This window comes from Cyphellophora attinorum (assembly GCF_001299255.1).
Source record: "Cyphellophora attinorum strain CBS 131958 chromosome Unknown Contig13, whole genome shotgun sequence".
NCBI lineage: Eukaryota > Fungi > Ascomycota > Eurotiomycetes > Chaetothyriales > Cyphellophoraceae > Cyphellophora > Cyphellophora attinorum.
In genome coordinates, this window is record NW_017253241.1 from 911,280 (window position 1) to 923,734 (window position 12,455).

Sequence of the window (12,455 nt, forward strand, 5' to 3'; positions counted from 1 at the left end):
ACTTGAATAGACTCTTGCTGAGTGTACAGAACATCAGAAGGAGGCGAGGACTGCGACGATCATATACAGAAGAGCATTCTGTAAGTTGGGGGATTCATCGTGGCCGTCGCCCACGCCAGGCAGTCCGATGTACATATCACTTGACAGACGATCAATCGCACAGTCACAACTCATCAGAATGTGGCAGAGGCAGAGCTGGGTTTAGAAGTACAAGGCAGTATCAGATACTCAGAGGAGCTGCAAAGGCAACGTGCAACTCGACCGATGGGGGTTCGCTTGCTCAAGTGACAAGAGCTGAAATGGGGGATGCGGTTCTACTTCCCATACCATACATCACTGCAACGCAACATCTTCGAGCATCGAAGTCGTACTTCGGAAGGCACTACGGCTATCCTACTTCAACTGAACCATAGGCGGCCCTTGATATCCTTGTCATTTGTACTAGGTATCTAGGCTGTCGTGTCTGTCGTGGGCAATAGCGAGCGAAAGCGCAGGCTGTCGCAGTCAACGTCAGATTCCTGGAGAGCGTCATAGCCGCTGTCACCTGCTCATGAATGAAACGCGAAGGAGCGGTCACAGTGAAAGAGTGCCAGTGGATGGAAGGAAGGCAAGTGAAGGGCGACTTGTGGTTGATGTTTCGACCTGCCGCGGCTATTCCTCGGCATCTTCCAACCTCCAGGACTCGAATGTTTACAACCTCACGATCAATTGTTAGTGTTCGCATAGACGAAGTGCGCACCACTATAAGTGCTTGCCTGCGACAAACAGCTCTTATCGAAGTATGTCATACGAGCTGGAAGCAAAGAAGCGCAAATTCGACCGCATTCTCGAATCGTTGACCGACGGAGGCTCCTCGCGAACGCCGTTGAATGCACGGAATGGCACGTCGAATGCCACTGCGACCAACGGCCTTTCTGACGCATCGAAACGGCGGCGTATAACGCCTACTGCAATCACTAAGTCGGCATCAACGACGAGTCTCACCGGCCACTACCTTCCCTCTTCACGACCAGCGTTTCTGGAACGACTCGCAACTTTTCGACAGGTCACGCAATGGCATGTCCCATCGACAGAGCCGATCAATGCCGCAGTGTGGGCTAAGAGGGGCTGGATATGTATTGACCGGGACACGGTGTTCTGCGGGCCATGTAAAGAGCGTTTGACGGTAGATCTAGACCTGGAAAATGGCAGACTACACGAACCCGACGCCACAGACGAGGCAGCGGACGAAGAGGGCTACACGCTGACGAAGAACGTATATGATGCGTTGATCAAGCGCTACTCCGAGATGATTGTCACAGCACATGCAGACAGCTGTCCGTGGCGAAAAAGAGGCTGTTCCGAGTCCATACAACGCGTCGAAGGTCTTCTGAATACCAACAATGCTATCTTGGCAACGAAAGAGAGGTATAACAGCATCGCAACAGACCTGACCGAGGTCCCAAGAGTGTCATTACCAGACAAGTTCTCGCTAGAAGAGCTAGGCCAGACGACTTTCGACGACCAAGCAGTGTCATCAGATGCTCTTGGCCTGGCTATGTGCGGCTGGCAGCGGAAGTGCGCCGATGTGGTCGAATGCAAGTACTGCTTCCGATCGCTTGGTCTGTGGCTATACCGAGGCAACAGACCGACAATCGAGAAGCTAGATGCAGTGGAGAGCCATCTCGAGTACTGCCCTTGGCGAGACCCCAGCGCCCAAGACAGCGAAGTCCCGATCCCGAATCCTTTAATGTCAGAAACGGATGCCTCGGCCAAGACTGTCAAACTATCGGGCTCAGAACTGGTCTACCAAGCAATAGTAAAAACAAACGCGAAGAAGAGCGGAGCCAAGCGGCCTGCCACTGCCGTCACAACGGTGTCATCGGAAGACGGCCTATCGGAACAGACACCAGAGCAGCGCGAGAAGAGGACGCGCGATTTAATGAAGCGAATCAAGGAGTTGCGAAAGCCCTTCAATTTGAAGGCGCTATTGCGAAAGAAGGCCCAGGAGAAAGACAGACCCAAAACTGCGACGTGATGAGACCAATGAGAAATGGATGTGGCAGCGCGTCTCAGTGCTCGTGTACCCGTCGTGAACACCGGAGCATTCGAGGACGCGCTAGCCTTGGAAGGCTGTGTACAGTACCCGGAGGAGCATCGGGTAAAACAGGAGCACTCGGAGTCTTGCCGAAGCCTCGCCTGCTCGCAAGTGCCCGAAGATTACACTGAACTCATCCGTGACGGCGGCAGACGCGTGAGAGTACTCACGACATGCCTGAGACGACAACAAGCCCAGTAGAATCATTATTGACGGCTACAGAAGTAATATGAGATGCATTCTGTCCAACACAGCTGGAGTACAGAAACTCCCACTACCCCGGATTTTCATCCCGAACACGCGACGGTGAGCTCCACCAGTATCGATAAGGTGCCCACAAGCTATGACCTCACACGTTTGGCAGCGACGAGCTGATCTCTGGCTGAGCTGCGTCGCTGATGGCTGAAATAATCCGCTGCCCATACGAAGAAGGCTGCGGTTCTCTCCGGTGATGTACCGAAGTCCAAGGTACTGCACGTTATTGCAACATGAGCCGCCTTTTCCAATTGGATTAGCATGAATGGCTGCCCGAACTAGTGGAGAGCGCTTTGGAGGAGCGGGGTTCCACAATGCATGTGAAGATGGAGGCACAGCAATCTCAACAATTGCAGTGTTCCTCGTCGACAGCTTGATGAAGAAGCAGTAGAGCCATGGATGAGCGACAAGGGTAAACAAGTAGTTGACGGCCCAACGGCACTGAATAAGAGGTGCTGACTTTGGGCCTGCCGCGATGGGCGTAACTCAATGACAGGCGTGGCTCGCGCTTCGCTCTTTCCCCGCTTTGTGCCTGCTTGGTTTCGCTGGTCCAACGGGAGCAGGAACGGGAACTCGAGCTGCATCAACTATGCATACTTGTTTTCTCCGATCTTTCTGACCGTGGTCTACGTCCTCCGTATATGTCCTTGACATACCCAGGTCTTGAACACTTCCTGCTGCTGCTACAACTTTGCGACAACGTCAGACTCAGCACCTGTGCAGCCCACCTGAACGAGCTGACACCCATAGCCTGGTCACAACAACATCAAGCTACATCACCCTCGTACTTGCGATCGAGGCTTCCCCTCACCGCCCTCGGATAAGGCAGTCTGACCGCTCAGCACGCATACGCGTGCCACTGGCAACGAGCGAGCCCTCGAACCTCGTCACTGCCGTCTGGCACAAAGAGCAGGTATGGACGAGGCCGACAGCGTGCCTCGAGCAGCTGTCTACCATCACTTCCCGAGCGTCCTTGCTGATCAGTATCTAGTAACAACACCTCTCCGCTCCTGCTCGCCTGACTTCCGTCCACCATGTCTGCGAGTGGTACAGCCAACCGCGTCAAAGAGGGCGCCCGGTCCGCTGCTACCAAAGTAGAAGAAGCAGCTTCAGAAGCAGTGAACAACCCCGTCAAAGCAAAGAATGACTTCCTCCACACGCCTGTCATGCGGGCAGCTCTGCCATTCATCAATGGTGGCCTCGCTGGCATGTTCGCTACCGCATGCATTCAGCCCGTCGACATGATCAAGGTCAGACTACAGCTGGCTGGTGAAGGTGCAAGAGGCGGGCCAAAACCCAGTGTCATGGGTGTCACAAGAGAAGTACTTGCCTCAGGTCGGGTCCTCGACTTGTACACCGGCTTGTCAGCAGGTCTGCTTCGGCAAGCGGTCTATACGACAGCCCGGTTGGGTTTCTTCGACACCTTCCAGAACATGTTGGCCGACCGTGCAAAGAAGAACGGCACCCAAGTAACCTTCCTCGAGCGCGGCGCCGCAGGCCTCTCGGCTGGTGGTCTCGCTGCCATGATCGGCAACCCAGCTGATCTGGCACTGATCCGCATGCAGTCAGATGGTCTCAAGCCCAAAGACCAGCGAGCAAACTACCGCTCCGTGTTTGACGCACTCAAGCGTATCGCCCAGGCCGAAGGTGTGACAGCGTTATGGAACGGTGCTTACCCAACAGTCATTCGTGCTATGGCGCTGAACTTCGGCCAATTGACCTTCTTCGCAGAGTCGAAAACCCAGCTGAAGCAGCGGTTCCCAGATCTGAGCCCCAGTGCGAACACACTGACTGCCTCCGCCATTGCTGGCTTCTTCGCGAGTTTCTTCAGCTTGCCATTTGACTTCATCAAGACGAGGTTGCAGAAGCAACAGCGAGGTCCGGACGGCACACTTCCATACAAAGGCTTTTTCGACGCTGCTGGTAAGGTCATCAAAAATGAAGGTCCACTGCGCTTCTACAGAGGGTTTGGCACGTACTATGTTAGGATTGCGCCACATGCGTAAGTTCGATGCTCTGTCGCAAAAGAATTTTGGCTGACGTGATCCAGGATGATCACGTTGATCGTAGCAGACTACCTGAAGCTCATCACAGCTTGAGCGTCTTTCAAGGTGTTGGATCGAACAAGAGCTCCGGTGCAGCTGCTTCGAGGGGCTCTAACAACGAATCCAGGTGAGGTGAGCAAGTGACGCGTCCGCGAGCGAGGCCAGTTGTAGCATCGTCCGACGAGAGGAAGTCCGGCCGAATGCAGATGATTACGACGCCAGACAGAAGAGAAGGAACAAGAGATATGCTTTATACCCTGCTGCACCGAAAAGTATGACTTCTGCGCAAGGTCTGCAGTATGCCGAAGAGTGGGATGGAGAATGAGCAGTCACCACGAGATATAGCGGACGAGCATGGCGCATAATTGGGACCCCATAGTATGGCACATACACTAGCCACATAGATGCGACTAGCAGATGAATGCATGATCTAATACATGGAGTATTCGAGATTCAACCATGAAGATTTGCTTCAGCAGCAAAAGTGCATGATTTGACGAGACTCATTGTTTCCTCGGCAGCCTTGTGCTTGCACCATCAACGACCCAGCGGGATGAGACCGGTTTTGACGAGGTCTGGGGTTGAAGTCGGGACCGGCTGACGGATAACTGTCATGCCATCGGCGGTTGACAAAAACTACAGGAGCTCTATCCATGGACCGGGTGACTAGTCATTTGTTGCGGCCGGCTGACACGCAGTCTCACACGAGACCGGATGACCTCTCTTCGGTGGAGCTTATCTGTCGCCGGCTGACGTCAAGTCTCAGAGCAGACCGGTTGACTGTCATTTTTCGTGCGACTGTCGGCGGCATGAGTGCAGCAAGATCTGGAACAAGGGCCGCGCAGGACATGGGCAAAGATGACAGACGCCGGCTTCGGTGCATCGTGCTCCAATATGGGCATTTCTTTAGGCTCTTAGTCTCATCATCCGACGTTACTGAAGTCGATCCGAGTCGGGGGAATATATCTTCTCATAAGTGTACATTTATCCCATCAATGTGGATGTCCGAAGCAGGATACTGCACAACATCCCGATAGCAAGCATCGCAGGACAAACAACGCGCTCAAGTAAGTACGAGAAGACGAGAGTGCGGCTGAAGCCGTGGTGTGCACCAATACCTATGTCCAATACCTGAGTAGAATGAAGTTGGTGCCTGCTTGCACCTGTCCAGCCACACAAAATGCCGCTGCCATAAGCGATGCTGTTCGTCCGTCCATTGAGTCGTGATATTCGTTGAAGTCGTGATGAAATCTCCTTGCTCTAATCCTTCTGCCTTCGCTACCCTGATGGCTCCGCTCACGACGCTGCGGATATTAGGATGCTTTTTGTGTCCTCCAGCCTGCCTGTCTGTTCCCCGAACTTCAACTCAAGTCCTTCCGTGTCACCAGCCCGTTGCCCTGCCCTTGCCCTTGTCGACTTTAGTAGGCATCCATAAGGCATCATCACTATCATCATCGTCAGACTCTGCCGCTGCTTTGCCCTTCCCTTCGACGCAGGCTCCTGCTTCGAATTCGATCGCACCTTCGTTGCTACAGGCGACACCTTGGTCTGCTGCCGGGGTCTGATGTTCTTCCTCCACCAGATCATCTCCTGGGATCTCCCCTTCTGCCTTCGGTCGTTGTCCTCGGCATCCACCTTCGGAACCACCGCTTCCTCAATCATCACTTCTTGTCCGGGAAGATCATGAACCACTATCTCATTCGCTGACAATCTCATATCCACCCGCACCCTTTCAAACTTCTCCCCAATTTGAACGCTAGCCATTCTCGAGCTTGGCACATGCCACCAATCCATCGGCCTACGACTTCCCACACCCATCGCAAGTATGTCATCAAGCCAACTAGGGTTGTCCTCAGTGACGATCTCCTCAATCGCTTCGCACGACTTTGGATGCACCCACTCCAGCTGCCATTCTTGGTCTATCAACACCTTCCCACAGAACCTGTGCTCCCGAGGAAAATATTCATAGATAAACTCCTTCCTTTTTGTCAGCACTTTCATATCGAGTGCCTCGTCCGGAGTAGAGTTTTGCAATTCCTCCGGCACAAGGCGGACCTCCTGGAGTTCGACATCCTTCCAATACCAATGCTTTCCAACATCCTTCCAGTACCACTGCTTCGCTGCTTTCGTACCAGGCAACGCCCACTGATCTTCCGCAAGCGTGATGCTTATCGTGATTGGCCCGGAAAGAGGCACTTTTAGCAAGTAGTTCTGGCCAGCCTGGTCTCCCTCATAAAGCTCAGACTGTTTCCACGTCCACGTGCCGCCAGGCACCGGACACCGCGGTGGCGGTCGTGGGTAGCGAAATCTAGAAATGCGAGGTCTTCGGAGGTTGGCATTCGGGTGCTCCAGCGAGGCAAGGTTGTGGAAGTTCTTTGCAGATGAGATCATGGGAGGCGAGTCGGACCGACTACGCATACGACGAAGGCGGCGTAGACGTTGTGAGGCCGACTCTTGTGATGATTTGGTCGAACGACTTTCTTCAAGGTCGACGCTGGCCGGCTCAGGACTACTTGGAGGAGGCGTGAGTATAATTGTGTCCGTCTGCCGCGGCCGCCATTCGAGAATGAAGACCTCGTTGGGCAGCAGTGTGGGTGGTGGGCGGTGAGGCTTGACGAAACGATGTTTCGACCGCTTGTCCGGACCAGTGTATATCTCGCTTGGCCAGTATGGCACCTGGTCCGGTACAGGGTCGTCTTCTGGCCACGTTACCAGCCACTTTTGCTGCGTCTCCCACTCTTCCAGACCAGCCCTGTTTGCCTCATGGCATGGACAGTCCTTGTGGCACCCTTCCGGAAGCGGCTTCGGCTCAGGTGGTAGTATTAGGAAGCAATCGGTGATTTTCTTCTGTACAAGTCTCGACTGAGTCTCTCTTTCATCGCGCTCCGCCATCTGTCGAAGAAAACGCTTGTCAATAATGTCGACAGGATTGATGCTGCCGGATCGAGAGCGATGCCGGCGGCAGTAGCACCATTTCCAGTACTCGGGCAGAGTGTATTGATGGTGAGTCGTCACCCACATCTCGAGGATATGCAGCTTGAAGGTGTGGGCGTCGTTCTCGGAGCGTGGGTCTTTGTGCTTCCATCGCTGTGGTGATTCTGTCGAGTTCGGCGTGGACAAATCATCCAGCCAAGGCGGCGTTTTGCCTTTGACGTGGGCACTATACTTGGACTTGTTCTTCTTTTTCTCTTTCGAGGATAATGGCACAGGCTCTGTTTTATTCAAGGAGGGCGGAGATTTGGACGCGGAAGCTTTTTCATCCTCCTCGTGAGCCGTGTCAGTGGTCGACGTGGCATTGTCGACGGAGTTCGTGGTGTGAGCATCCGGATTCTCTGCTGCTCCAGAATGACCTTGCGCTGGCTCTCCATGGACAGGGTCAGTATCTGACTGGTGATCTGCGTCGTCGACAACATCCGGTACACGAGCAGGGTCCTTCAGAAACGCATCGAAGTCGAACACTTCTGCTTTAGGCTCGAGCTCAGGGTCACAACCAGTACGTGCCTCGTATGGAGGACTTAACCTAGGAATTCGCCCAGGATTGGGAAACACTGCCCCACGCTCGACGTCCAGTGCAGTATCCCTGTACTCGCCTGGAGGAAGGGAAGCCAGCTTGGAGACGAATGTGAGATCAACCACGTCGAAACCAATCAAGTGCAGCAACTTGTTCCTCTTAGCTTGAGCCGCCCCAAAGTCGAGATCGATCCAACACGCGTCGCGGCCCTGGGCAAGCCGGTCCGCAGGGTCACCGAAAAGCCTAAGAGCACTAGCATACTGGAATTTGCGACCGTTCATGTCCAGATAGCTGCTGTTCCACTCGTCCAGCCAGCCATCTTCTGCGGCCCACATGGCTTGTTGGTACACTCTCGATGCATCTTCGACGCCGAGCATGTAGCCTTCAATATCACGAATGGAGAAGTTCCAGTCGTATGCATCTCGATATTCCACAGCCAGCTTCTCGAGCGAATTCTGGTCGTTCCGCAGCCAGAGGCAGATCATTAGATCCTGCCACCACGTGTTCAACACATGGCCTAACGTTGCCATTCTGGGCAGACCGACTCCTATCGAATACCTCAGTAATCCATCTGCTTCAATGATGCGACCATGCTTAATGTACAGACCTGCAAGGCGAACCAACATGTCAAAGTAATAGAAAACGCTCTCATCTTCAATGTCGTAAGCAATTTCCTCATGGACTCCTTCTTTCAAACCGCCATCGCGATGCGAATCGAGAAGACGATAAATCAACTGCTCTGCCTCAACCACGTTGAGTAGCATCCCGTAGCAGAGGACGCCCTGCCGCGCCAACTTCCATACGCTGCAAGGATGCTGAGGTGAATGGTTCAACTTCGACTCAAGCAGCGGTAGAATGAACAGCAATGCTCCCCGATACTTCTTCCTTTTGATCAACAAGTCGATATGAGTGTCGATGATGAGAGCAGCCCTCCGCCTCTTCGTCGGGCTTTTCTCATCATGCCGATAATGGTACCAGTAGCTCATGGCTTCGTGAGAATACTGTAGAGCTGGCGAAGGCTGACCTTGTTCTTCCATTGTACGGGCCATCATATGATACAAACGCGTCCTGGTACGTTCAGAGATAGGGGATGTTCCGCAGAGGATACCTAAGATGAAGTCTTCAAGAGCATGGTACAAGCCTTGCCCAAACATGACCTGAGTCTCAATCAACCAAGAATGCTCGAGAAGTTTGTGGTAGCGGGTGTCATTTTTGAGCAGCTGCACGTAGTGCTTCGCTCCACGAAGCTCGACCGCTGCTCTTGAGTAGTCCGCTGGACCGTCTGCATGAACCATCGTGTGAGCGAGCCTAAAGCGGGCGTGTGCATAATTGTACTCGTTCAAAGCGGTTCGCTCAAGTACTGGCCGGCTCCCGGGGTGAGAGGCCATATCCTGGGCATGATAGATACAAGTCTGACCATGCTTGAGGATCTGAGCTCGAAACACCGCAACATCTGCGACGAAGGACATAAAGTTGAGGAGCTTCACGTCAGCATTTCCGGGGTGCTTCCGCACCATGTCGCTGAACTCGTAGATGTGAGGACCAAGGGACCAGCAAGAATAAAATCCATCTGTGGACCTCGTCTTCAGCCGCTGTAGGATACTCTCTGCCATAGCACTTCTGAGCACAAGCCACTCGTGCCAGGAATATCTCAGCCAGACATGTGATCGAAACCACGCATGCAGTGTAGGGTGGATCCAGACGTGGTTCTCAACCACGTTTGCTATTCCAAGACTTTCTAGCAGAGATAGAGATGGCGCCACTCGATCACTGATTGTGTTTCTGAACACCGACATGTTCTCGATGATATCAATCGGGATGCTCCATGGGTCCAAGAAGGACATAGCTGCAATCAGCCGGAGAGACCAACGGTCGCGATCTCCAAGGGCATCCCACAAGATCTCTCTGTGCACATTATCCTCTAGATCGAACTGGCAAAAGTCAGCCTTCCGTGACGCTGCCTTCCGATCTGCCAGTCTGGTCTCGAAAATCCTGACATAAGTCTGAAGGTTAACGTCCAGCAACTTCAGATTCGCAGCAATGATCGCGAACGAGAGTGGCATGTTGCCTGACAGTCCCATCAAACGTTCATAGACACTTGTGTCGTCGAAGCCGGGCCAAAGATAGCGCGCGAATCGTTGCATATCAGCATCACCAAGCCATCGTAACCGAATACTTGTTGCGTTGGCCGCAGCACGTAGGCAATCTTCGATTAGGGACGAGGACGTCATGATGATTTGTCCGCGAGTCGGAAGAAACCATGCTAGGGGTCTCCCTGGGCCATCGAGCTCATTATCGAGATACATGCCAACATCCGTAATCACCATGAGCCATTCTGTCCGGTGTCGGTCGAGATAGTGCTTCAAATTGTACAAGGAGTAGAACCAATGCTCTGCTGCTGGGAGATACGATCCCGTCAATGTCTGAAATGTCTCCAGGTAGGAAGGAATGAACGTTTCGAAGTTCTTCCCGTTGATGATGAGCAGGGTTCTTCCATCCTGAGCACATATCTCATTTGCCGCTTGGATAGCGATCGTACGCTTTCCAGCGCCTTCGCTCCCATGGATAACGACACTTTCAAACAGTGCTCCGTGAGATACCTCTAGGGGCGTAAGTGCCCGCTTGACTTTGTCCACATATTCGTCGCGACGATATAGTGGTGTATGTGACCGAATCCGTTGTTGAAGTTTAGCCACACTTATCTTGCGAGAACATTCAGCGTCCACTCCCTTCGAAGAGCATGAGCTGTCTGCTTTAACATCGATGCCTGTGTGCAGTGGCGTACCACAGTCTCCGTCTGCAAGCCGCCGCATCCAGGCCAAGCCGTGCCGTATGTGACGACCTATTGTCCTTTCGCATGATGCAAATGAACACCCGTATGGGGTTTGCCGGGTGTCGTGTTATCCTGTATCGCTGTCTCGGCTACTGCACAAATCCTGTCGCAATTTTGTCGGCATCCAGAGTATCGAAACCTCGTCGGCGTGGAAACGAAATCTCGTGACTAGGCTCCAGAAACCCCAGGTTGACGTGTGTAGCCGCTGCACCAAAGGTCCGCGGCTGGCTGGATGGCCCTTTGGTGCCTTTGGAGCAGTAAAGTACGCTTGCGATACGATAGGGCTGGAGGAGTGGAAACGGTTCGCTGGCGGTTCTGCACGCCAAGGAGCGGCTGATGAGTTTCATGCCGCTATAAACGATGGCGGTGGGGTCTGCTATGGATTGAAGCCGTTGTTGTACGTGTCTACCACTCTGTATTCAATTCCAATCGCTTGAAAATGCGTTCTGGCGCGGGTGCAAGAACCCAGACACAGGCAAGCACGACTGAGCTGAGTAGTCTCTTCATGCTGCAATAGCCTCAGTTAGCAGCATCGCACCTACTCTGCGGAGGCGCGCTTGACGTACTTCCTGCCGATCTCAACATCAAGCAAAACGCACTTGCCACTCGTGTGATCATATGAGCACGGTGCTACATGCTTAATCCTTTACAACAGCACAAAGTTCTCCCAGTCTCCTAAGCAATTCACTTTCCAGCAAATTATTCCAAGACACGCTTCAACTGCTCGATGGGCCAGACCGCCCGAATTCTGGCGAATACGATCAGCTGGTGTGTCTTCCGTGTCCAATTGTTGATAGCCTAGCAGTCCTTGTGCCAGGGCTGCCCCTCAATCCTGTATAACAGGAAGAAGAGATCCATCAAAGCTACGGAGAAAGCACAGGCCTGTTGACGTCTCGGCACACAGGCCACACGCCATACTGTTCGTTTCTTCGTGCAGGAGGCTCTTCATAAATCTATGGTCTTCAGCCTATCTGTCTGCTCTCCATTTCGTTCGTCTGTCATACATGCATGCAGCCCGCCCACGTGCTGTCTTTTCTATCTACCATATGTGTCGAACGTGATCGCACAGGAATGCTTTTCATGTAATCGTCTCCCATACCGTGGGCAACGAAATGCGCAACTCAACCCCGGAAATGCCTCCCAAGAAATCCAAGAAGGGTAGCCTCAAGCTGCAAGACATGAGCGCAGCTTCGTCGTCCGCGCCGACTCAAGCTGTGGCATCCCCTGCCACAGCGAGTCCATCACCAATCTCACCCATCAGCTCCCGTCCGGATGGTCGGTCGCCAGTCCGCTCGTTCACCTTCGACAGCGTCCTCCACAGATCGAGCACCAAAACTCCCTCACTCGAGCAGGCCGATCCAGATGCTGGCAATGTGTTGCGACAAACCAAGACCGCGCCAGTCATCAGCAAACGACACAAGTCTGATGGTGCAGTGATCGCACCAAGTACAACACCAACCGATGCTTTCTTCCAGAAGAGAAGGAAAGAGACAGGAAGCCTTGACCACTACGGTCGACATGCCAACGACTGGCTTTTTGGTGGACTGGGAATAAGAGAGACTGCCAAATCTATCATATCGCGACAGAATAGTCGATGAGGAGTATGGAAGTATGCGCCGCCAGAATACGTTTTCAGGTGCTTGGGTATGATGTCGGGGCGCACTCCTTAGGGTTTGAAGATAATATATCCTTCGGTATTGATGACAGGGTCTCAAGAACCAGCTTAGAGCTAGT

General features: G+C 53.2%; 4 protein-coding genes across 4 annotated transcripts; 3 read left to right on the plus strand and 1 right to left on the minus strand.

Annotated features, from left to right (window-relative positions):
- Nucleotides 1-781: 781 nt before the first annotated feature.
- On the plus strand, nt 782-2,017 carry AB675_11598 (uncharacterized protein; the record flags this gene model as incomplete). Its single annotated transcript, XM_018140458.1, has 1 exon — nt 782-2,017. One exon carries the CDS (start codon nt 782-784, stop codon nt 2,015-2,017), a length of 1,236 nt encoding a protein of 411 aa, XP_017999909.1.
- A 1,349-nt stretch (nt 2,018-3,366) lies between these two features.
- Nucleotides 3,367-4,431, plus strand: AB675_11599 (putative mitochondrial 2-oxoglutarate/malate carrier protein; the record flags this gene model as incomplete). Its single annotated transcript, XM_018140459.1, has 2 exons — nt 3,367-4,334; nt 4,383-4,431. The coding sequence occupies 2 exons, from the start codon at nt 3,367-3,369 to the stop codon at nt 4,429-4,431; spliced, it is 1,017 nt and encodes a 338-aa protein (XP_018000064.1).
- Nucleotides 4,432-5,758: 1,327 nt separating this feature from the next.
- AB675_11600 (uncharacterized protein) lies at nt 5,759-10,701 on the minus strand (the record flags this gene model as incomplete). Its single annotated transcript, XM_018140462.1, has 2 exons — nt 5,759-5,822; nt 5,870-10,701. 2 exons carry the CDS (start codon nt 10,699-10,701, stop codon nt 5,759-5,761), a joined length of 4,896 nt encoding a protein of 1,631 aa, XP_017999940.1.
- A 1,153-nt stretch (nt 10,702-11,854) lies between these two features.
- AB675_11601 (uncharacterized protein) lies at nt 11,855-12,319 on the plus strand (the record flags this gene model as incomplete). Its single annotated transcript, XM_018140463.1, has 1 exon — nt 11,855-12,319. The coding sequence occupies one exon, from the start codon at nt 11,855-11,857 to the stop codon at nt 12,317-12,319; it is 465 nt and encodes a 154-aa protein (XP_017999894.1).
- Between the last annotated feature and the right edge of the window lie 136 nt (nt 12,320-12,455).